General features: G+C 33.7%; 1 protein-coding gene across 1 annotated transcript; it reads left to right on the top strand.

The window, feature by feature from the left end:
* Positions 1-25796, top strand: LOC131947504 (matrilin-2-like). Its single transcript, XM_059308761.1, has 11 exons — positions 1-19; positions 13112-13193; positions 16532-16636; positions 17456-17581; positions 17695-17820; positions 18963-18989; positions 20201-20259; positions 21550-21697; positions 24068-24129; positions 25324-25474; positions 25673-25796. Coding segments are annotated over exons 2-11 (867 nt in total). The 5' UTR covers positions 1-19; positions 13112-13132; the 3' UTR covers positions 25675-25796.
* Positions 25797-27369: the final 1573 nt, after the last annotated feature.

Below are 27369 nucleotides of genomic sequence, written 5' to 3'. Positions count from 1 at the left end.
ACACACAATCAGGGGACATGTAAGTGATGTAACACTTCATACTTCTCTTTTACTTTGGTAGCAAAACGTAATTCAATAATATTATTGGGTGGGTATGCTTTCTGAGCATAAAGGTGATTACCTTACATTGGTATGTGTAATCTTCAAACCCTGATGCATGTGATATAATTGTCATTTCGTACGCTAAAATTTGGCGTGATAAACAATAGTGCTAGATAAAGATAATATATTTCATTACCATAATATGTTGGTGTATTTAAATTGACTTTGTGATTTATTTTTTTACGGTAGCTTTATTGATAACGTTACTTTTTAGCGCAATTTCCATACTGGACAATAGCGATTATTAACTCGTCATTTCTGGTGATGGATGGATGGATGTGTGTCCGCAGCTTTAAGTCGTATCTCCTCCTCAACGAAGCAATATCGAGGACTAGTTCCAAAGCAAATATGTTAAGCAAGTTACGAGGATGATTGTGGGCCAAAAAAAATCCCGGAATTCCTGCCTGGATTTCCCGGACAAGCCAAAAAACCTCGAAAAAAGGCAGTTTTTTGGCCCATATCTCGGCAACCAGACCACTTAGCGACTTGAAACATTTACCAATCGATTCCTGTCATAATTTAGAACAATATTGCCGAAGAAAGTTTTCAAAAATATCCTTTCGTTCGGTCACTAAAAATTAATTAAGAACATTTAAACTGAGCATCGTGTAGGCCTAGGATGATATTTACTACTTTTTTAAACTGAGCATCGTGTAGGCCTACTCGTTAAAATAAAACTATTTCCGTTGATATAGGTTAATATAGTTGTCTTTTTTTTTAGCGCAAAAAAATATCCTTTCGTTCGGTCACAAAAAATAAAAAATTGTTATGGATAACATAAAGAAATTGCGCTTAAATTGTCACTAGACTTTTCATTAACTTGTTTTTTAAAGGAAGCAATAAATTAGTGTGTAATCTGTTGTGAATAACTCGATGATGCTTAGATTACTGACGTTGTTTACAGACAATATGCGGCTTACACAGCTTTGAAGTTGTGATTCCTGTTTTGTTCTGTTTGATTGTCTGCGTTTGAAAATAATAAATAATTCATTTGAATAGGTATGTCAAACTGCCGTAAAAAAACGGATTTTTCGCCCTCGTCGCCTAAATATAGTAGCTTTTCAGTTCATAGTTTCGATAATAAAAAGGGCTCGTATAGTAATAAGCTTGATACCATTAAAAAGTAGATCTTAAGCCCTCTAATTTTGTGTAATTTTTATAGTTGTTGATATTGAACAATATAACTCATTTACATATTGAAAACTATCACCGAGATGACTTTTCAACGGCAGTCGAGTAACGGATTTTGACCCCTCTCTCATTCAACTCGCGGACCTTTTTTGACCGTTCGACGTATTTATTTACAAATACCTGTAAAATGTGCAGAATTGGATAGCCTTTAGTGGGATACTAAACAAAAAAATGCATAATAGACTAAATATTTTAAATGTTAAAAAACTAAGAAATTTGAATATTATCATGTTATTCTATCATCATAAAAATTTTTTATTAGTATTTTCAGAAAGGTGGTCCTTTTTCTGTTAAAACACTTATTTTGTTTATCGTTTCGGAGCATGGTCAAAAAAGGCCAAGCTCGACAAAACACACTATAGCGATCATTAAAATAGCTCTAGGCCCGGTCGAAGAAAATGGCCGTTTTCTTCATTAACAACGCACACCAGCTGTTTTAAATTGATGTTAGCAAGTCTTAGAGGCTTGATAGTACAGTAAAATAAATAAAAACATGTAGCTACTTAATAAAAAGTGTGTGAGTCTAGTTTTTATACTTTATTTCTTCAGTATTTTTTTTATTTTTAAAGCTATAACGCCGTTCAATGATTAGACTTCCACGTAATTTTTCAGCTTCGCCCGATGAGCTAAACCCCACTTCACTTTGTATTGGAGTCTAATTTTTTCTGATTGATTAGTTCAAATATTTTTGTTTTTTCTGACAGAGGGTACTTTGAAAATTAATTACAAAATATTTTTAAAATCTTTTTAGAATAGCTGAAACATTTTTTTTCTGTTAAATATAAAAGGTCACGTGATCGTACACTTCGTCGCCAGTGTCAACAATATATGGGTATAGTTTAAAGTAGAAAACCTCGCAAATTTGATGCATGAGTTGGGTTTTAGCGATGATTTTAAACTAAATAGTACATGATGTGTAGATTGAAATACTTTACGTTACCAAAGAAATCGATTTTTAGTGTGTTCTTTTATTTCAATTTTAACTATGTGTTTTGTTAATGCCTCAAAAACTTACCTAGAATGGGGTGGGGGGGGGGAGCAAGATATTTACTACAGTTGTAACAATTTCAATATATATTAATGATCAGTGCACGAGTGCAGATATATTTACATTTTGCAGTCAGCTATGAAATAAACCCTTATTAGATTCCTTTAAAAGAATATAGCTCTTGTCTACGAAAAAAAACCATTATTACGTTCTCTAAATTATGTTGACCGTTTATGGTGACTATTGTGGCTATTGATTACATATTTTTAGGTTAGAGTTGTCACTTTTTGTCACAAAAAACCAGACCCAATATTCAAAAAGACGACACACCTCAGACGTTTTTGTCTTTTAAAAACACTGATTTCGGTTGAGATTAGGTCTCACAACACAATCTCTTCATATACTGAGGTCACAAAAACAGTTCAACTCTACTTTACCTGCCCAGTTTTCAACCAACTCAGACATATTTTACCTTTGAAAACACAGATTTCGGCTGAGAATTGATCTGACAACACTATCTTTTCATGTGCTGACGTGTCACGTGAACTTTACACCTACCCAACTCTACTTCACCTGCCCTGTATCCCGCCAAGTTCCGATAGTCATCCTATTTATTCACATCTAAAAAAAAAAAACTTGAAAAAAAAACATTATCTGTCTAGAACCCGTGCTACTCGCATAGAAGCCTATTACACTAATACCTCAGCTATCTAGGATCGTGACGTCAATAACGTATTAGTGTTCTCTATATTAATATTTTGAGTCTGCTTACGGAACTTTATTTACGCTTATCGGCCCTAGATCTATATCCTTCAAATTAAATTTTATCTCAAATTAGCAAATGAAATAGCTAAACAAACAAAGATTTATATAAAATAATGAAGATCTGAAATAATTTAGTATTATAACTCATTATTATCTACATCTAGATAGAATTATCCAGATTATACGACTGATTTGGTTAAGTCGGCTTTTCGCCGTAACTCTTGCTAGATCTACATCTAGATCTAGAACCTAGATAGATAAATCCCTTGTATTCTTGAACTAGATGATCCATGAAGCTAAAAAGCAAAGATTTATATAAAATATTTAAAGACTAAATAAGTTTAATAAAGAAACTCAATAATTTTATGTGTTTTTATATTAATTTTATTTTTACTATTTAATTTTGGTTTGACCTAGATCTAGATTCTAGATCTATAACTTTTTCTTCCTTTGACAGATTATCTGTTGATCTAGAGACATTTATTGTATACTAAAATAAAAAGGACTGTTACAAAATTGATAATAGTGTTGAAAATAAATAAAAATAGAAAATGGACGCATAGTAAAAGATGTAGCCGACAGAAAATTAGCTTTAAAATGCGTTAAACTTTTGAATAGGCAACACAATCTTTGATGGAAGCCGCCATTGTTGTTGTAAAAAGTAAATACATCATGTGACGTCACTACAAGTAAAGTCTTTGTTCTTAACTTTTATTATTTAATGTGGTTAACCTACCAATGAATCAATCAATCAATTAATTAACGTCTTTAATAAATTTGTAATTAACAGTCTGTTTAAAAAAGAAAATTGCTTTATACCTAAATACCATTTTACAGCTCTACACATAGTGCAGATTCTCTCCTGTAACCAAAAGGACAAACAAAAAAACATACCAACAAATACATTATAAAACATATAAAAAACAAACTTGAGTTTTAGTAGTATATAGATAGATAGATAGTCTTGACAGCATATGTGGGGTTTGATGTATATGTTACGCTTGATTTAACTACAGTGTTAGAACTTGTAGGTGGTGTTGTAGTAGTAAAGACAACACTCGGGACACACTTCACAATGGAAGAGCAGCTAAGGATGTTTACATTGTTGGAATTACATATAATACTCACTGATTGTTCGGACACCCATTTGACTTGCGTAGACCTACCACTACACTGGCTGGATGTAAAATGAAAATGACCGCAGGTGTCGCAAGTTGGATGTACGCGACTACAGGTCAATACGGTTGTATAACTGTTAAGAACCAGGTCCTCAATTATACAAATAAAACTCATTAGAAGAGCTGGGACCGCTTTGTTGAACATCGCCAGAGAAATAGAAGTAATCCATTGATAAAATGAAAATCAAGGGAATTGTATGCTGATAGTTGTTGCTACAGAAGCTAGTAAAAAACCTGAAACGAATAATGGCCTTGAGTTTTATATTTTCTGTTTAACAAATAACTTGTAAAAGCTAATATATATGCTAATAAACCTCAAGTTTGTTTGTCCGTTTGGTTACAGGAGAGAATCTGCACTATGTTTAGAGCTGTAAAATTGTTATTAGGTAGGGAACAAAGTTTTTTGTTTAGACAGACTGTTGATCACACATTTATTTAAGGACGTTAATTTATTGGTTTATTCATTGGTAGATTAACCATATTAATTTTAAAAGTTCAGAACAATGACTTTACTTATAGTGAATAGCAACGTCAATTGATTTATTTACTGTTTACAACATTAATCGCGCCTTGCATAAAAGATTGTGTTGATCATTCAGAACTTTAACGCTATATACAGCTACTTTTCTGTTGGCTATAAAGTTAACAATGCGTCTGTTTTCTATTTTTATTAGGTTTCAACACTATTATCAATTTTTAACAGTTCTTTTTATTTTAGAATACAATAATAATCAGCTGTCGAGAGAAGAAACAGTTATAAGTCTAGATCTAGATCTAAATCTAGGTCAATCCAAAATTAATTTGTTAAAAATAAAATCAATTAAAAAATCGCGTAAAATGTATTGATTTAACTATTTTAGTCCTGGAATATTTGATATAAATCTTTACTTTTTAGCTTCACGGATCATCTATATCAAGAATACAAGTGATTTATCTATCTAGGTTCTAGGTCTAGATCTAGCAAGAATTACGTCAAAAACTAGAACTAGACTTAATCAAACCAGTCGTGTATTCTAGATAATTATATCTAGATCTAGATAATAATGAGTTTCTTTACTAAAATATTACAGACCTTCATTATTTTATATAAATCTTTGTTTGTTTAGCTATGGAAATGCATAATTTAAGATAAAATTTAATTTGAAGGATTCTAGATCTAGATCTAGGCTCTATGCGCATAAATCAAGTTTCATAAGAATACACAAAGTATTAAAATATAGCACAAAAAAAAAACATGAATCACACCACTAGTCTAGATAGCTAAGTTGTTAGCGTAATAGGCTTCCATCCGGGTGGCACGAGTTCTAGACACATGTCAAAGTTTTGTTTTTAGATATGAATGATAAAGTTGCCTTTCTAAACTTGGCACGATACAGGGAAGGTGAAGTAGAGTTCACCTGTTTCTTTGTCCTCAGCATATTATGTGATAGTGTGGTCAGATGCATGCTGTCTATAGAATAAAGATAACCCAACCGCAACTACAGTATTCTCTTTACAAAAAAACCAAAACTAACAAATGCACGAAAATTATGTATTTTAAATTACAAAAACAAATTATTATCTGCTGTGGGCCCCTAAACTTAGTTTTTTTAATTTATACTGCACATGTTGCAGGCAACAAATAATGTATGCGTATATTCAGCAAGTCAATACGAAAACGTTTCTGTGTTTTTTATCGATTTATGTGTCTTTGACATTACATGACAGTAAATTGATGTTTATGACTTTTAAAGTAATCTAACCGCTACTTAAAATCGCAATATACTAGCCATGTCGTGTATGATTATGGTTTGTTGTGTTTGGTAAGAATATTATTAGCCTATAATTACCTAAAACATAACCAGAGGTTACATTTAAATAAAATCGATTTAGACGTTGTAGCAGCTGGTCAGCTATGAAATAATTTAAAGTAAACTGTTTGGGATTTTTGTTATAAATGTTTCATGCCTATCGGATGAACGGTGTATATAGAGAAATATCGCACCCACCCGTGACGCCGCCCTTGCGAAATTAAAAATGATTTTTTTACAGAACCCTTCCCCAGATTGTTCTAATGTACTCAACAAAGTTTTATGGCGATGGGATGAAGGGTGTCAAACCAAAAACGTCTTTCATTTTTATATACCGTATATAGATGGCGTAACGAAGTAAGTATGTTTGGCTGGGGGAGGGGGAGGCACCGGTGAAACAGAATGATGGGGAAACAACAAAGCGAAATTTAGTTGTTTTTTTAATTAATACTGCACATGTTGCAGTCTACGAATAATGTGTGCGATTACAGCAAGTCAACACGAACACGTTTCTGTGTTTTATCGATTGCTGTGTCGTTAACATTACATGAGAGTTAATTGATGTGTAAGACATTTAAACCTATCTAACCGTTACTCAAAACCAAATGACAATCCATACAAAAAATCTGATCAACTAAAATCATCAACTACACTATTAAAATTTAGGTGTGAGATATTTTGTCTGAGATATATCTGAGATCAATTTTGGTATCATTTGTCTTGATATATTTTGACCTGGTATCTTTTGTCCGTGAGATCATTTGTTCTTGATATCATTGTCCTGTGATCATTTGTTCTGAGATCATTTGTCCGTTAGATATTTTGCCTGAGATATTTTGTCTGAGATCATTAGTCCTATAACCATATATATTTATACTAGCGTGCCCGTCACCCGCGCGATGCCGCGGGGTAGAAGTAAGTCTGACGGAATATATAATACGGGTTTCATCAATGCGTCAACAATCATATGTCCTAAGACGCGTGTTTTCTAAAACTGAGGTATTTAAATGCAAACAATGCATGCGCTTGGATCATAATTATCGGGACACTGGTTTACCTACACTACAGCGAAATAATGAGGTAGAACACACTTCGTTGAACACCCTTGCGTCATTCTTTAAGTGAACAGAATGTTTTCTTTGAAACGAAAAAAATTATTTGACGTGTTTTAAAAACCAGTGTGATTGATGCAATATGTTAGCGTTACTAATGATTTATTATTAGATGCTCGGTATCAATTTCTGATTGGATCGTCTAAAAATAGATACTAATTGCATCATTCGCAAAGTGACGAAACTGTTTGGATTTTTTTACGGACAAAATGAAACATCCCAGTTAATAGTCTAAACTTGGATAATTATTCTGATTATTAAAGTAAAACGTATTACAGGGCCCTCGGTGGGCCATGTGAGCCTTTGGGGGCCGAAACTGAAATATTTGTTCGCAGCCAAATCGCACCCTACCAGGGCGCCGGCGGATACGCCTGATTCAATTTAGTAAGCGACTGTAATGACCCCTCTTATCCATTGTCTATCACACTGTTTAGACAGAACGTAGTGGCCGTATATCGCTCACGGGAAAGACCAGGGCGCCAAATTGCATCCTTCAGTGTGCCACCCATACATATAGAGAAAATCGCACCTCCTGTTGCGCGGCTCTTGGGAAAATAAAGTGATTTTTTTAAAGAACCCTTCCCCAGAGTGTTCTACTCAATTCCCCAAAGTTCGATGGCTATCGGATGAACGGTGTGAAACCGCAATCGACTTATATTTTTATATACCTTATATATAGAGAAAATAAATCGCGCTCTGCCGCGGCGCCAACCATGCGAATTTGAAAATGTGTTTTACGCAGAAACCTCCCCATGAATTTTTTCAACATCTTCCCGAATTTTTATGGCGATCGTGTTAACGGTGTCACTGCAAATCAATTTTATTATTTTTATATACCGTAAATGCAAAAAAAATCGCACGCTCTCGTGGCGCCGCCCTTGCGAAATTAAAAATGATTTTTTACAGAACCCTTCCCCAGAGTGTTCTAATGAACTCACCAAAGTTTTATGGCGATGGCATGAATGGTGTCAAACCAAAAACGTCTTTCATTTGTATATACCGTATATAGAGAAAAACAATCGCTCAAAACATTGCTTTATATATATATATATATATATATATATATATATATATATATATATATATATATATATATATATATATATATATATAACTACATATGTATACTTTCATTTTTATATACCGTATATAGAGAAAAACAATCGCGCAATACATTGCTTTATATATATATATATATATATATATATATATATATATATATATATATATATATATATATATATATATATATATATATATATATAACTATATATGTATACTGAGTTTATCTATGTCTTTGTTTCTGTATGCTGAGACAAGCGTTATGTAAAACAATTTCTGCAGTTTGAAATAATTTATTAGCGTCAAAACGATAAGGAAAATTATAAATACCTTTGTTTAATGGTTATCAGATGTTTTGTCTATAAGAATATATCACCCGCACGGCGAAATTTTTATTCTCGTTCAAATGAAATTTTCGATGTTAGTAATTAACATAACGGATACCAGAGCATCACTCCAACAATGAAATAAAAGCTTGTTCTAAAAGATGGAAACATACATATATATATATATATATATATATATATATATATATATATATTTGTTTCCAGTTAAATTTGAAGTTGAGGTGGTTACTTAAGTTTTGGTTTAGAGAAAAAGTCAACACTATCAACCTAGCGCCCGTTTTATCTCTCCCGGGCCATTTATCTCAAATTAAAGAAGAATTATTCAAAATAAAATTTAATAAAGTGTTATTAGATTTTTAAAAAAATGTATAAAAAGTAACAAGCTTTAAGTTAATAATGAACTACACACGAGAATGGGGGTGGGGGGCTCTGGGGAAGTACCTATATAGTAAATGTATACTTATATACTTGTCCGCCCCATCGAAAATTTAGTACCTCTACCAACCCTGAAAATTTTAAGCACTACCCCCACTCCCACCCACCCAACACACCCAGGAAAAAGTGTCTATAAAAACCGCTGTCTGCGTGATTAGATTAGAGATGTAGGGTCTACCTTTAATCTGTATGATCTGCGACCAGTGTTTCTTTCAGATTTTTTACTCCATGTAGTTGGAAACTTGAAATTCCTTAGGGCGGGGACGAAAAAAGGTTACGACTAAATTTTATCCGAGGTAATGGAGGGTGCACACTGGTGAATTATAATTTCCATATACATTTTAATTTGTCGTAGGGGGGGGGGTGGTCGGTGGTGGACGTTCTGAAAGAAACTTTGAATGTGACCTTTATCAATGGTCAGCTTAGACGTAAGGTGAGGAATATGATCTGCGACTATATTTATTATGAATGTGCAGCAAAAAGTGTAGATCAAGGTTAACAGATTAAGTATTAAGGATGAATAATTAATCTATATCAGCTTTACAAAATCAGTAATTCTCCTTTAACTTCGAGTTAAATCAGCTTTCGGTTCAGATGAATACATTTTCACCACAAAATTAACTAATAGCTTTAAAAGTTTAACAAAAGTCTAACATTAATGTCTTAGGGCAGGGGTCTCCAAACTACGGCCCGCAGGCCAGATGCGGCCCGCGAGGTCCTCTCATCCGGCCGGTGGAGATCATTTTGTCCACGGAAAAAAAACGTTTGTTGGTGATGGCTGAGGAACTTTGCCAAGAAAAACCAAAGACATGCCTGGAAGAAACTGGCCCCCAAAATTAAATTTGATAGTTTAAGTTTGGAGACCCCTGTCTTAGAGGACTAGAATTTTCTCCGACCCAAGAGTTGCGCCCCTCTGCGGTTTAGAAACGAGTGAAGTCCCCTGGGCGGCAGTTCGACATTTCACTATCAAACCGTTATCGTGCGGATGATTTCGATTTTATGAGTTTGGTGGGTCACGTTTTGTGGGGTAGTCTATTTTTAACACCTGTTGTCTGCTGAGTCAGAGCATATAAACACTTGACTTGTTGTTTTCCCAACGTGACAAATCGACTTGGTGTTCGACAACATATGCTGTTCCTATCTGCACCATCAGTGATTAAAGTCAAAATGAATTGTACAACAGGGAGTCTGAATTGTTTTCTTATCTCAAGTAAATTGCTTTTGTTATGAATTGAACTCAAGTTTTGTAAAATAAGGGCACAGTTGTATATTTATAATATTCTAGTTTACAAAGTTTGGAACACAATATAAAGTCTGTATAACGACAGCGTGGTCTGTAGCTAGAGCCCGTGACTGTTAAGACAGATGCTCGGATCCCATGTTCTGGTCCATCAAGCTCTAATCAACGCTTAAAATAAGGTAGGGAAACTACGGATTTTTTTGCATAAAACTGACCGCATTTAAACTACTTGTGCCAAACCCCTTAACGCCGACTGTCGCGTTTTCGCGACATACCGATTTAGCGCATAGCAAATGTGCATAGGTACATTTATCCCAGGGGCGGAACTACAGTGCCGCCAGACCCCGCAATGCGGGGGGGGGGGGCCCGAGCCATTTAGGGGCCCACAGCCGACCATAATCATTTTTTTGTAGTTAAAAAAAAAATTTTCTTGCATTTTTGACTTGATGGTTGTTTTGTAAAAAGATTACTGTAGATGCGATTTGATTATCTCTATTCTAAAGACACCCATCCCACGATCTTGAATATTCTTTTTCCGTTTGTTTTTAAACCACTGTGAAAGCCGATTCCTCTTTCTCCTACCATCAAACACACGCTGTTATCGGCAAAGTTCTTTTGAAAAAAAAACAAGGTTATCCTCCGCGTGAGCTGGGCACATACATACATATGTACACGTGAACACCGTGTGTCTGTCTTTTATGCATTACTACAGCCGTCATGCTACCGCATTGAAAAGTTGGGAAGTTTTTGAGTACACTCCCGCAAAGGTTTCTGTCACAGGCCTAATATTTATTTTAAAAAAAATTGAAGTTACGACTTCCTACGGAAATGTGTAGTTGAGCGTCCCGAGATCCCCATGGGTTATCTTAACACCCGGGGTCCATTTATTGGGTATCCTGCACAGGGGGGATAGGTGTACTACTTGAAACATCAGTCTCTCTGCATTAGGGACCTCCACCGGGGGGGGGGGGAGATGTGCTTTATTTTTATAGTTTAGCCAATGGCACCTTGATAGTGGTTTTGTAAATAACAAACAGATCTACTACAGTAGTGATGTTAACTAGTAGCTAAGACATGCTGTTGCGTAAAACAATATACACATGAGATGTAGTGCGAAAGATAGGCAAACTTTCAACCACTTCCATGACTTATTTCCATTTTTTAAATAGTCAAATAAGGGTCATAAACTCCTTTTAATAGATTTTTACTAAACAAATTAAAAAGCAATTGCTTCTCTTAATTATTATTATTTTTTTAAAAAGTAAGTACTAAAGAATAACATTGTGTAAAAAAGAAATGTATTTAAAATGAATAATATAAATTAAAAAAAAACATAAAAATAAACATAACACGAGACACCATTACTTATACAAACTTTCATGTTTTATATTATTTTGACCGACTAGAGTCAAGAGGATTATGGCAGAGTTAAAATACAAGATTTTCAAAACAGACTAATGCACTCAATTACATGACATTTTGTAATTTGTTTTAATTGAAAAAATACATTATTGTTCAAAACCCGATCAGGCCAGAAATGAATATCCTATGTTCTTATTTTGTTTATATATATATATATATATATATATATATATATATATATATATATATATATATATATATATATATATATAGGGGGGGAGGGCCCAAAAAATTTTTTTGCGGGGTGGCCAATTTTTTCTAGTTCCGCCACTGATTTATCCTACTGCTGCCGGTCGTTCTATATTGGGTACATCTAAACGGTTATATGGGTACCAATGGTCACGTTTTCAAGTCGAAATTTATGACGTCACACTCTCTTGACTCACGCACATCGTAATTTTTTTTGACTTTTTCGAATTCAGCCTACTTAGATTGATTATTATTACTAAATAGGTGATCCGTTTTTGCTACAAAAAATACTAATAGATTTTATATTCACTCTTTTACGTATGTAAACAGTATAAATCTCATATGAGAATACTTTTGGAAGTTATCTGCCCATTACGGTTTGTCGCGTTTTCGCGACATCCGGCAATAAGACATAAAATGGTACTTGGGTACCTAGCAGATATAACGAAATACGATGCATTGCCAAGATGTCATTTTTTCAAGTATGGTTATAAAGAAGTAAAGGATTTACAATAGGAGAACATAAACAAAATAAATGGACAACTGGACGCGAGGTGGTGGACCACTATCCTGGATACCTCCAAAGAAAGGTCTTCACAACGACCTTGACAATAATAATACTGATCATAAACCTCCACCTCGTAATAAATACAGTAAGGTTGAATACTAAAAAAAATAAAATGTGCAGTGCTATTGAAGACACACATTAGTGGCATTATACTGGCATTTAGTACCGACAGCAGTGTTATTAAGTATCCACATCTTCAGCACTGAGTACCAACATCATTGATACTGAGCAACCACAGTTTGAGCACTAAGCACTCACAGCAGTGATACTGAGTACACATTGAGTAGCCACAGCAACGTTATTGATTACCAACAGCTCCAGCGCTGAGTACCCACAGTAGTGACACCAATAACAGACTACAGTAACACAGAGTACCAACAGCTTCAACAGTGAGTACCCACAGCTTCAACAGTGAGTACCCACAGCTTCAGCACTCAGTACACATGGCTTCAACACTCAGTACCCACGGTTTCAGCACTGAGTACCCATACCAGTGGCAATATGTAGCTACAGCTCTGTCATTGATAATCTATAGCATAATCATTTGCAAAATAAACGTTATTTGATCCAATAATTCACTTTCCTCATTACTTATGCTCTCTAAACACCACAGCATTAAATACGTAGTTGTGTTCGTTTTATTTGGTCTGCGATATGTTTATTTATTTTTTTAAAGTTATGTTAATAATGTTTTATTATTAATAATTTTGTTTCAATTACAGATATATAAAAGTTGGATCAAAATGAAGTTTACAAAAAAAACCATCGCAGCCATACTGTTTATGTGCATATCATACGCACAGGGTGAGTCTATTGCGATTGGAAAAACATCATGTCATGTCATGTTTGCCTGTCGTCCCTACTGGGACATAGGCCGCTGACAAGAGCTTTCCAGACGTCTCTGTCCAGGGCTAGTTTCTCCAACTGTCCCCAGGTGTATCCAATCTTCTTGGTGTCTTCTTCCAGGTCACGTCTCCAGGTCTTTCTTGGTCTGCCTCTCTTCCTCCTGCCTTGTGGATTCCAGGAGAGGGCCTGTCTTGTTATGCTGGATACAGGCTTCCTGAGTGTGTGGCCAATCCATTTCCATTTTCTCTGGAGGATCTCTACTTCCACTGGCAGTTGATTTGTCCGTTGCCATAGAACATCATTTCTGATGGTTTTAGGCCAGCGAATTCGCAGGATCTTTCTGAGACATGCGTTTATAAATGATTGTATTTTCTTGTTATTTATAGCAGTTATTCTCCATGTCTCGGCTCCATAGAGTAAAACAGGTTTTACTAGTGTGTTGAAGATCCGGATTTTTATTCTAAGGGTTAAATCTCCCGAACCCCAAACATTTTTTAGTTGGTTGAAGACTGCTCTTGCCTTACCCGTCCTTATTTTTATGTCTGCTTCTGTCCCACCCTGCTTATCAACAATACTTCCAAGGTAGGTGAATCTATCCACTTCTTCTAGGGCTTCTTCTGCCAGTGTTATAGGGTTGTTGTTTGATGCATTGACTTTGAGAACTTTACTTTTCCCTCTGTGGATGTTCAGACCCAGGCTTGTAGAAAAATTTGCAACCCTGTTGGTTTTATCCTGCATTTGCTGTTGTGTGTGAGAAAGGAGTTCCAGGTCGTCAGCAAAGTCCAGGTCATCCAGCTCGCTCCACAATGTCCACTGTATACCGTTTCACATTTTCTCTGTTGACATCTTCATAACCCAGTCTATGGCCAGTAGGAACAGGAATGGTGAAAGTAGGCAACCCTGCCTTACTCCGGTCCGTACTGTTGGCCATGCACTACTCTACATTTGAGACCTTCATATGAAGACATAATAATGTTGACTATTTTCTGTGGCACCCCGTAGTGTCTCAACAATTTCCACATTGACTGCCTATCCAGGCTATCAAAGGCCTTCTCATAGTCTATGAAATTAATATAGAGAGATGAGTTCCACTCTTGGGTCTGTTCAATGATGATGCGCAGGGTAGCAATTTGGTCTATGCATGACCTTTCCTTCCTAAAGCCCGCCTGTTGATCTCGAAGCTGGGGATCTATGGCTTCCTTCATTCTGTTTAATAATATTCTGTTGAAGACTTTACCTGGGATGGACAAAAGTGTTATCCCTCTATAGTTAGAGCATGCACTAAGATCGCCTTTCTTTGGAAGCTTTATGAGTAGTCCCTCCTTCCACTCCTCTGGTATTTGTTCATCTTCCCAGATTTTCTTGAAGAGTGTGTATAGTAGTGTGGTGCTAGTTTCTATATTTGCTGTCATCTGGTGCTAGGGCCTTGTCGTGGCTTGGCAGCTTGCGTACCCTGACGACCCCCAGAGCTATACCAGCGGGATTGTTAACTCCTGGCAGGTTCAACCAAGCTGGGAAGGTCTGCGCGGGTAGGGATCAGACCAAAGCTAACACCCTGGTCCTCCAGGTTGGGGGTTGAGCATAAGGTCAGCAACCTTATATCGTAAAACAATTATCGCTACAGAAACGCAGACAGAGAGAAACAAAGCCAGCTCGGACCGATGGAGAATTCATGAAGCCGGGTGGTGAAAGCAGTGGAAAAACATAGTTTTGCAATTTTGTCCGTATATTTGTGTGTGTATGTGTATGTCTGTGAAAACGATTACCGTTACAGCTAGGTTGATGAAATTTAAAGCATGGTTGAAATATCTAATTCTCTGACTTCCGTCAAATTTTAAAATATTCTGTTGACCTAAGCAGTACTTTACTCAATTTCCTAGTCATGTCCATATCCCAAGTTGCCATCCCCAGTAGTGTTATATAAGAATATTCAATAAAGTTTAAGGGATATCACTCCCGCTTTATTTACATTGAGACAGATTTTGGTTTTTGCAGTTCTAGATTTCTAATTATTAAAGACGTTTATTAAGTTAACTAAAATTTTGTGGCACCGCAGATCTTGCAATGTTACTTTAACCCTTTTCTCATTGTCCGATTAAAATTCCATTTTGCACGCCAGTAGAGCTGGGACGACATGCAAGAATATGTATTTTTTTTCTAATTAAAAAAAAACAATAATAAAAGGTGAGATAACAATATAGAATTCTAGCGAAATACTTAATTAATGCGAAGTCTGGCACAAGCAATTGGGGGATTTTTACTGTTAATCTATTTTGTGTCAACTTCATTTCAAACGAATTACTAACAAGTGAAAAATTATTCTAACATACATTGTTTATTGTATGGTAAAATGATTTTATTATATTAACAAAAAAAAAATTATTAAAAAGTAACAAAAATATATTAAGGCTTGTTTAACCTTTCAAAGCTATATGCTGGTAAAAATAAACATCAAAAGCATGTGAGCCCACTTCCTCTTCTTAATCCCGTTTATGCCCAAGACACATGTGACAGATAAAATAGAGTTCATTTGATTCATTGACCTCGGCGTTTGAAGGGATAGTGGTGTTAGCACTTTTCCCAGCCGCCACTGATTTGAATCCGGATTGGAGCTCGAGACTCACTCGATACTCACGGCATGCGGTCCCCGTGAGCTCACATGCGGAGAATATATTCCCTTTCTTGGGAAGGTCATTGACAGATTTTGTTACGCAACGTTATATAAGAACTATTTCTAGTTTTAATTACTGGACGCCCTGCCTTTTTTTTAGTCATACCAGCATACAGCTTTTGTTACGTCACAGCAAAATGATTTTTTAATCCAATTTGTTAGTACATGTTTGCATATGTAATTTTTGTTGTTGTTGTAATTTGTGAAAACAACAAACGCTTATATATTTATTTTTTATTTTTGTGAAAATTTTAATCTTTTTTTTTTTTCAAGAAGCACCCACTTTTAAAAAAAAAATTAAAACTGTTATTTTAAACAAAATATTACATATTTAGCTTTAAGAAATCTGAATGAAATCATGTTCTTAAACATCCATTTTTGGGTAGATACATGTAGAGTGATTTTCCTATAAAAAAATTGGTTTATTGTATTGGAAAATTGTTTTTTTTTCTATTGCTTGTACGATTCTTTCGTTTAGATAGTTGGTACTTCCGAAAAGTTAAAATAAAATTGACATTTATATGATCAAAATATCGTAAGAAAAAGCGCTGTTATGAAGTAGAATAAACCCATAGTATCGAGACATATTATACAGACATTAACAATTAATTCTTTTTTGTTTTAGCCCAGTGTAGCTGTCAGCAAATAACAACGGTGGTCAATGGACAAAATGTGTCTTCCTGCAAGCCGATCTATATCTTCTACCAAATTTCTCCTCCTAAAAGTAATGGTGAGAATAACGATATTTTAAAATCGATAAATTAATCAATATATATGTAAAAATAATTTTAAAAATTAGAGAAGTATTTGGTCCTAATAATAAAATAAAATTACCTACTATTTTATGATTTACAAAAATTAAGGTGAATACACTAAATAGCAAACATGACAGCTGAAATATATCGTTAATTTATTTATAGGTATTATAATGTATGTTATTAATTAATTTATAAAAGCCTCTTAACAATACCTTTACAAAGGAAACAATGATAAAGTAAACACAGTTCCCTAATTATTCTTCAGGTTAGAATTAATCAGAATTTTTATAATTTGTAATATCTACTTGCAATACACTTCGTATAAATAAGACATTTTTTATTTAGTAATATCAAATGAGTAGTTGCTGTAAACTAAGGGAAGTAAAGTTTAATTTTGGAGCATTCAATCCTAGATCTGTTGGTTTTCCCAGGTAAAGAGCATCGTAAAATTATATGGCAGAACCAGTAAAACACGCTTAAGCGATCACACTTTATTTCAAATAGACCTATTAGGCAGATGATCTGGATTATTGTGACTATGAGCTTATGTTATAAACAAATATATTTTATAGGTATTTTGCTATTGTGTGTTATTGTATCATTGCGATTGTTCTTATGCCGCCCTACCAAAATACAAGTTTTTAGATTTTTAAAAGATTGTTTATGTTTTGCGTATTGTATTAGTCGAAAATTGTGATTGACCAGCTGGGCATAAGGTACAACGTAAACAAAGTGTAGATCACACATTATTTGATACACATACCTGCTATCTATTGTTCAATTTTTTTCAGACATTGACGAATGCAAAGCTCAGCCAAGTCCATGTGAACAGGTTTGTACGAACACCAATGGAAGCTACACCTGCTCATGTAATGCTGGATATGTCATAAGTAAAAAAGACCCTAGGCGGTGTGACGGTAAGTCTCAGAATTAAACACATTTGTAATTCCTCATCAGAATTTTTTTTATTTTTGAAATACATAAAATACTCGGCTCTATGGTACTTTTTGTCTGCAAACTTAACTTCTAGACATCAATGAATGCAGCGCTAAGCCAAGCCCATGTCAACAGATTTGCATCAACACAGACGGAAGCTTCACTTGTTTATGTAGACCTGGATTCGCCGTAAACAGCACGGACCCAACTAGGTGTTATGGTATGTCATCAAATTAACGCAACAAAACATTTCTTGCTTTTAAATGTATAATAAATATCGATGTTGTGTACAAAGGGAAAATTGATAAAGTAAACAAATAGTTTACTGTGTTTTACGTAAGATTAGTATTTATCAGTGTGTAGTATTTACTGATATTGTATACATCTTTTCTTAGAGAAAATTGTATTTTTACAGCACCAAAAAAAGTAATGTCGAAAATGCGAAATAAAAAGCACTTTATAAAATCGGCTCGAATTTCTGTGAATAAGTACAGACACACGCCAATATATATATATATATATATATATATATATATATATATATATATATATATATATATATATATATATATATATATATATATATATATATATAATATTTATAGAATATTTATAGAATATTTATAGAATATTTATAGAATATTTATAGAATATTTATAGAATATTTATAGAATATTTATAGCATATTTATAGAATATTTATAGAATATTTATAGAATATTTATAGAATATTTATAGAATATTTATAGAATATTATATATATATATATATATATATATATATATATATATATATATATATATATATATATATATATACATATATATACATATATATTTATATGTATATATATAATATGTATGTATATATATACATTATATATAATATAATATATGAAATTAAAATTATATATATATATATATATATATATATATATATATATATATATATATATATATATATATATATAATAAATATTACATAAATATCATATATATATATATATATATATATATATATATATATATATATATATATATGTATGTATATATAATATGTATGTATATATATACATTATATATAATATAATATAAAATATGAAATTAATATATATATAAATATATTAATATAATATATATATATATATATATATATATATATATATATATATATATATATATATATATATATATATATATATATATATATATATATATATATATATATATACATATATATACATATATATATATATATATATATATATATATATATATATATATATATATATATATATATATATATATATATATATATAATATTCATATAATACTTATGTCATATTTATATAATATTTATATAGCTAAAACGGACTCTGTTTCTCCTTCTGGTAGGTAAAACACAGATATTTTAAATACTGCCATATATTTTTTACACATAATGTACTGTTTATCAATTATTTCTTGGAGTCAAATCCAGTTTAGTCTTCCTTTCCGTTTGCGGACAAGGGATATTTTAGCCGATCACTATTGAATCAGACGCGTCCGCCGGCGCGATCCTATGAGCGCTTTGGTGCATACGTTCGTTTTAAAGATTTCGATAGACTATGGATAAGTGAGTTATTATAGTCCTTCGCTAAAACGAATCTGGGCGTCCTCCGGCGACCCGAAAGGCAGCTATTTGGCGCCAGTGCCTTCCCGTGAGCGCTATGGCTCCTACAAAAGGATTAATTAGTTAAATAGACTAACGGTAAGATGGGTATTAAAGTTGTTTATTAAGTTGTATCAGGCGGGTCCTCCGGCATCACGGCAAGGTGCAATTTGCTGACCCGAGCTATAACGTGAGCGTTATTGCCTGCGTTATTGATTGCGTTAATGTTGGCATATACATCTGTATTTTTGTTTGGATTTGGCTTTTGTTTGTGTTTGCTTTTGTGTTTGTGTTTGCTTTTGTGTTTGCAATTGCGTTTATGTTTGTGTTTGCGATTGCGTTTTCTTTGTGTTTGTGTTATGTTTGCTTTTTTTTTGGTTTTGGTTGGTTGTGGTTAGTGTTAAGTTTAAAGTTTAAAGTTAGAGTTCGGTTTAGGGTTATGTGTTCTTTAGTCAAAATTCAATGCCGGTTATATTGATTTAATTTTATTATTGTAGGTTTTTAGGAAATTATTGTTTTTGTAATGAAAGGAAAATAAAAGTAGTGTTTCTTTCTACTTTTTTCTCCGGGTAAGGGGGGAAGCACTTAAAATGTTCGTTAGTGTTTACTATTTATTTAAATTCTTTTTCTTCCGGTGGGGGAGGGGTTGGGGGGGGGTGGTGGAGACGGAGACTCCCTAAGAAATGCCTGGAAAACACAGAATAAAAAACACCTTAGTAGCGTTAAATTAAATTATTTATTTCACGTATACATTTTCTGAGTAACGTTTGTTATTTATTTTTACCTTGTACAAGTAAATGCTTTTAAAAGTAAATATTTTAAATTTAATCAGTTGTTGGAAGTGAAATTGGGCATACGCTGTTCCTTTGTCATATGTATTTATAGTTACATTACACACTGAAGTTGTATAGAAAACAATGTTTCCTAATTTTTATCTTGTAATTTTTATAGTTTACTGTGTTCCGTTATCAAGTGAAATAATAGAAACCCGAAACGCTACATCAGCCCTGGTAATGTATTTAAAGTGCATACTTATATCCATACTACCGTGCTTACTAACATCAATATTTACATCATAATACATATCCATAGGTATCTGAATATATAACTATGATTTATTTTAGATGACCCAGTTTCCCGTTTAGACATAGTCTGAAGACAGCACTGAAAAACACAAACCGATATCCCATATGCCGCTCCAAGAAAATTATAGTCTTTTAACCTCAAATTAATCCTAGTTCTTTAACCTAAATTCACATTTTTTTACATTCATTTATGACTTCCGTTCGAAAGAAAAGAGGTTGGGGTGGGGGAGGGAGGAAAGGTGGTGGCTTAAGTCATAATGATGTTGAGTACGTTTGCAGAAACGGAGATCGATATAGGTTGGCTAAGAGGTAACTTTAACACATGAAATATAAGATTGGCATAATAAAATCAAACGGAAAAAACATATTACTAATAATATATTCGCAATTCTGTCAGTCATTCCGGAACGCTCTAGAAACACAAGTAATATATATATATATATATATATATATATATATATATATATATATATATATATATATATATATATATATATATATATATATATATATATATATATATATATATATATATATATATATATATATATATATATATATATATATATACATATACATATATACATATATATATATATATATATATATATTAAACACGAAAACACCTTATAACTTTGTTATGATCTTGTCCAGATAAACCCCAATATTTTTATCTATAATTATCCATATCTTTAATAATCCACATCCACAACTTCATCCACAATTACATTCACATCTGTATCTGTATCTGTATCTGTATCTGTATCTGTATCTGTATCTGTATCTGTATCTGTATCTGTATCTGTATCTGTATCTGTGTCTGTGTCTGTGTCTGTGTCTGTGTCTGTGTCTGTGTCTGTGTCTGTGTCTGTGTCTGTGTCTGTGTCTGTGTCTGTGTCTGTGTCTGTGTCTGTGTCTGTGTCTGTGTCTGTGTCTGTGTCTGTGTCTGTGTCTGTGTCTGTAGCTGTAGCTGTAGCTGTAGCTGTAGCTGTAGCTGTAGCTGTAGCTGTAGCTGTAGCTGTAGCTGTAGCTGTAGCTGTAGCTGTAGCTGTAGCTGTAGCTGTAGCTGTAGCTGTCTCTGTGTCGGTGACTGTAGGGGCCTATCTGTATCTGGACCTTTATCTGTATATGCGTCTGCGTATACGTTTGTATTTGTGTATGTTTCTATGTCCAAATAGAACATTTACTTAAAGTTAAACTATTTTTTTGCCACAGAACTGCTACGCAACTTGTAGGGCAGAACATTGCTACTCTTTTAAGTTTGCCAATGGTCTGTGTACAATCAAGCTCTATGCTGGCAATGCTGTGGATCTTAAACAAGAAGTATTTGGAGGATCATTTATCGCATGCTACAATGATAAATGTAAGCGTTTCGTTGTGTAAATTAGTCTTGCTAAGCGTAATGTAAAATCCTTAACCCTTTTAGAACCACAAGGATTACAGGCATAATTTCAAAAATCTGTGCACTCATGTAGTAGTAAAATGACACGTAGATTAAAAAAAAATGTTAAAGGTTTTCCGAGATCTTAAATAGTTTTTGAGATACAGCATGGGCCATATGTGTCCCTACGGTCCTCAAAGGAAAATTATCGAAAATAGGTTACGTTGTGAGTTATGTCAATATGTTTATTCTAAAAGTGATCTAACATGTATTAGTTGTTCTGGTACATTAGGAATTGAAAATATCAGTATTGAGAACATATTTATGTCCTTTATGAGTGTATAGTCATCTATGAATTGAGCTTATGGAAGCAGTTACGTGATGTTATATAACATACACGAACATGGCAGATATAATACATATTGTCCGCTCTCTCAATCTTTTCTGTTGCATATTGTGCATAACTCCTGCGTTTTTCGTCCTTTGATTTATCAACCTCTGTTGGGGTTGAAGTGAAATTCTTGCCTCTACGAACAGGTCTTGAGGTGATATCTCTTTGATGTAATCCCTAAATGTGAGCTCTTGCTATAATTTGCCTATATTCAAGCTTGGTTTTGCATTGTAGCCAGCGTTGAATTCTTGTCAAATATAGGTATAAATGGCTTTTTGACTCCAAATCATTATCTTGGCAACAAATTATCAATGTATGAAACATGCATTTAATTTCCTAAAATCAATAGAATGTTCATTTCAATCAACATCTATTGTCAATTTTCGATAACCATAGTCAATAAATTTTATTGGAAACTGTGTTTTCAGAAGCCTCTACTTGAAAATAATACCTTGCTCCATTCTCCATTTTCAATGAGCACAAAAACGTTTGGTTGTTAATGTTTTGAGCAAGTCTAGTTCTATTGATGATAATGATATGTGTCAGCTTTGGGTCTAGGACATTACCACCCTGTCAAAGTCCCCCTTTCCTCCCCCCCCCCCCCACCGATGCTGAAGTTCCCCTGATCTTAACGCCAAACTTCAAGCCTATAGCTAAGTCCTAACTTATTCATAACTGGAAGAGGGGTAATTGCTCGGTGGTGGTAATATCGGGTTGGGGGATGTCGGAGGGGTAATTGTAACTATTAACGTTCCTTTTGAGGGGAAACCCTAGTGGTAATCGTATATTATTTGTGCGCGGTGTTCTAAAAATCTCATACAAGGTAACATGTATTTTACGAAATGACAGCGCGGCATGTTCACAAATACTGCGCGGACCATGCAGATTTGAGGGAATTATGTCACTATAGCATGTGACATAGACGATGTATGCAATGTATGCAAAACAGAATGACTAGAATAAGGTGTAGGGCTTATCGTAGTAGTGTCAATCTGCTCTGGCACTTGAACAAGTCGTTCTGTTATAGCTTCTACACTTACTTTGTCGGCATATTTCTACAGAAAATTCATATCTTTTTCATAAAGGAACAAGTTATTTTCATCGTTTTTATTGTAAATAAACATTATTTGCTCAGCATTTTGTTTAGTTATAGTAAAAAAAAGCTCTGCTACTATTTGTATTCTAATGCCAAAACACATGCTTAGCAAGGTTGTAAAAAAAGTTAGCTCCCTTCCGGACCGTAGGGACATATATGTTCCAAACAAAAAAAATTACTTAAAAAAAACAAGTAAAGCTATTAGGGAAAACAAATGTAAATATAATACCTAAATAGTAAACGTTTGAAAAACCGCCAGTAATTTCTTTGTGTTACAGTAACTATTTTTTATATAAAAATGTAAACTGTAGTTTTGCGAGTGGTATAAAAATGCAAAGTTCCCATAAATATGACAACAAAACTATCTCATATATACTGAAAGCAACTTTATTTATATTAAGTCTATCATGTAATACATGTTTTAAAGCAAATTCAACAACTATGTTATTCCAATTTCATTTGGTGATAATTTAAAAATTTGGGACACCGGTGTCCCTTGGTCCTCAAAGGGTTAACTGGCCTTTCCTAATATGACCTAAATTGACCGAACCTATGCTAAAGAAATAATTGCAATAGCATAACTGTAGCACATTTATATTTCATAGCGATTGTTATAATCATTTTTTACAAGAACAACATATTAAATTTAAAAGTAAACTTGAGTTTGATCTAAAGTGGTTAAAGAAATGCAAATTTGAGTATTCTGGCTGAATGTATTTAGAGACAATCGGAAAATGTGTTGCCTGCGTAGACAATATTTAAAAGATTATCAGATAAACTATTTCTTTTGCCTGATCGTTTTCATAATGTATCCAAAAAAATATTTTGTTGAATATGAATTTAAAAATCTACTTTTTTTATGTAGCACAGTGCACTTTAAAAAGCGAAGTAGAATCTATCATACCCATCACTGACGTGCCGCACGAGGTAAAGTTATGTGTTTTTGGACATACACACGTTCAAATAAATCTAGATTTTTAAGAACGTCATTAAAAAAGAATTATATCAGAAAAATGAAAAGTGACAAGAAAGAATATAAATCTAATTATTCAATGTCGATTCATTATTTTGAATTTAGAAATAATTTATTTTGATATCTATTTTTAGGTTTTATATTTTTACTTATTTACAAACAATATCCAATCATACTTAAATTTAAACTTTTTTTTTTCTACGTTTGCATTTTGGGTATCAGTTTAAAACTTGTTTGGTAATGTTTGTACATCCTTTACTTCGTTTGCTTGTGTATGTTTTTTTAGTTTTTTTCTAGTCCAGCCCTTCAATTCATTGATGGTGTCTTCTTCGTTCTTATACTGCACGGGATATCCTTCTACATAATGACTCTGACTTCATCCAACTTTTCATTCTGGATTTGGTACCATAGCCTGTGCCCGTCCGAGAACAAACTAATTGGCCATTAGGCAACCATGAGCTTTACCGACAGGAATACGCCAACCCCTATAATAGTGTCTGACCAGAGAATGTATTGAACTCTTCTTTGACAGCTGTTGGTGAATGTCTGTACATTCCCCGTGGTAGTTTAAGATGAACACCTCTCTGTTCCCTACAGCAAAACAGGCTTAATTGGTTTTAAAATGCAGCCATGATGGGGTCCATATATTTGTATGTTGAGGAAGGCAGCCTTAGCTTAATCTATCCTTGCTACGCATGGTACCACCTACTAATCTAAACTTAATTTATCAAAGCATAAATAATAATGAGGGAGGGGAGGGGGGTGGAGTGGTCGGGTGGATAAGCTCATGTTCGCTAACCCGTAAAATTTTGAGTTTGAACCCTCGGGCAGGAGAGACTCGTCATATATATATATATATATATATATATATATATATATATATATATATATATATATATATATATATATATATATATATATATATATATATATATATATATATTTGTATATGTCTGTGTTTTTTAAGAAAGCTCTTCATATTCAGCTTTTTTCATACAAACAATCAAACCAAATGTCTTTCTCCTTCTTTATTTACCCATGTACGTATTGTCTTGAGTTATCTCTTCTCTAGTCGGGAATGATAATCTTAGCCTTTCTATTAATTTAACTCTTCATGTAATGAGGATGTTTTTGCATTTCTCTTACAGGATTGTTATTACTTCTGCATTGGAGATCCCGATTGTATCGGCTATCACTACTATCCTGGCGTTTATTGTATTAATACTTATACGGTTGGATCCACTGTTGACATAAAGAACTTTCCGGTGGACAAATTTGTCTATCTTAGTTGTGAAAAATGTGAGTGTTATTGGTTCATGTTTAACCTATTATAATATTAATGTATGTTCTTTTTAATTTAAAAAATGCATTTCCAACACAATTGATTAAATGATAAATATTACTTTAAGCGTAATGCCTTTTATAATTGTAAGCTTATGTTTTATAGGTTTCGAGAAAAATGTACTGATCTTAAATGAAAACTGTCTTTTACCACAGAAAACAGTTGGGGAAGACACGTCTACACAGAAAGCAACAATGTACTGCCGGACACTCGACATTTGTCTGTTTAGCCGACTTGTCTATATATTGGAAACAGTTGAATAAAGACTTGCATTCTGAACGTAGTGTCCTCTTTTAATTTTGTTTTAAGTCAGTGAGACACTTGAGGATGTAGAACCGTGTAAGAAACGTGCAGGCGTGTGTTTTTAAAAAAATAATGTTTAATGGACAATGCAAAAATTACATATTACATTATATGTATGTTTAAGTAGACTTGTCGGTCTTTGTTTCCCGGTTTGTATGTGCGTGATAATGTGGGAAGATCAATCGGCTCTCTTTTGAATAACATTTTGTTAAGTAAGACATGCATTTATGAGAAATGTTTCTTTAAAGAAAATTTTTAAAAATATGTACCTATTATATAGAAATATATGCTCGCCATGATGAATACACATAAATTATAATGAGTTGATAATTATATCAAAGAAATCCGATGATAAAATCTTTAAATAGTCATATACTCTTTTGTATTACAAAAGTACAATTGTTAAAACTTACGAATTTAAGAATGGTTTTGTCTAAACTATATTAGCAGGATGTTGATTAACTTGTGTGACACTCAATTGCAACACAGAGTCATTAGTCACAGCTTGGGTGAATGACAGATGGGCTGTCATAGTGTCTGTACTGCGGGATGTCAAATACGTAAACAAAATTGTTTTAACAGAAGTGCCTTGTTCCGTGGTAGTGGATGTTATGTTGTACTTATTGTTGTGTATATATTAAGTATTTTTCTATTGGGTCGTCAGGCCATAGGTAGTTAAAAGTGTAGTTAATGTATGTTGTGTTGTAACAGCAATAATTGCTTTTGAATAAACTAACGCCCCCAACACAAGTTATTGTTTTATAAGGAAACATCAGCTGTATTCGTTCGTCTGTATTAAAAAAAATGAAGTGGGCATTATTTTAAAAGTCTTTAACTCTATGTTAAAACATTTAGAAAACATAATGTTATGAAACGAGTCATCATGGTTGGTATATGATGGTGGTGATGGCTGCAGTTAGAGGTTCAAGTAAAACGCAAACAAAATTTCAGCTAGGCAACTTTAATGGTAACCACTTTAGGTCTTGTCTAACTAGGAAATAAACTTCGACATCAATAGTGACCAGCCTTAGGGGCCAGCCCTATCACACATTATTTAACACAAACACGACTACATGCTAGCAAGCCTAACGTTCAACTGTCCTATCTTTCTGGCCCTCACCAGCTTGGGGTCCCTGCCTCGAATACAATAGGGTATCTAATTACGCGTTTCCCCAAATTTGCATACCAGGTTAGTTGGGTCGGGCTCAGGTCAAAGACCGGCGACCTGTACTTCCCCTAGCCTGCTCATCGCTAGGTAGGGCGGGGTGATGGGGGTGGGGCGTTAATACGCTGTCCTATTTCAGGTTTGGGATGGGAGGGGAGTGGGGTAGATACTAGCTAGCAGTGGGACGAGGATGCATTGTGTCCAAGTTCAGGTGTGGGACGGGAGGGGGTGGGGTGAATAACCAACTAGGCTAGCATCAATAATAGACTCAGTCATAACACATAACCTTTGATGTTTCAAGAATGGGTTTCAAGTTGTGAGAGTGTGAGTGTGTGAGTATTTGAGTATGAATATCCTTTTAGTGAGTCTGAGTCTGAATGTGTG

This window comes from Physella acuta, unplaced genomic scaffold (genome assembly GCF_028476545.2).
Source record: "Physella acuta isolate Inbredline_101_S28 unplaced genomic scaffold, ASM2847654v3 ptg000007l, whole genome shotgun sequence".
In the NCBI taxonomy this organism is placed as follows: Eukaryota; Metazoa; Mollusca; class Gastropoda; family Physidae; genus Physella; species Physella acuta.
The sequence above is the reverse complement of the archived record's forward strand: the minus strand, read 5'-3'. Positions and strand labels throughout refer to the sequence as shown.

Coding starts and splice junctions, on each gene's coding strand:
- LOC131947504 (XM_059308761.1), top strand. CDS start 13,133: ATGAAGTTTACAAAAAAAACCATCGCAGCCATACTGTTTATGTGCATA. Junction 16,637..17,455: donor TTCTCCTCCTAAAAGTAATG/GTGAGAATAACG, acceptor AATTTTTTTCAG/ACATTGACGAATGCAAAGCT. Junction 21,698..24,067: donor CGCATGCTACAATGATAAAT/GTAAGCGTTTCG, acceptor TTTTTTATGTAG/CACAGTGCACTTTAAAAAGC.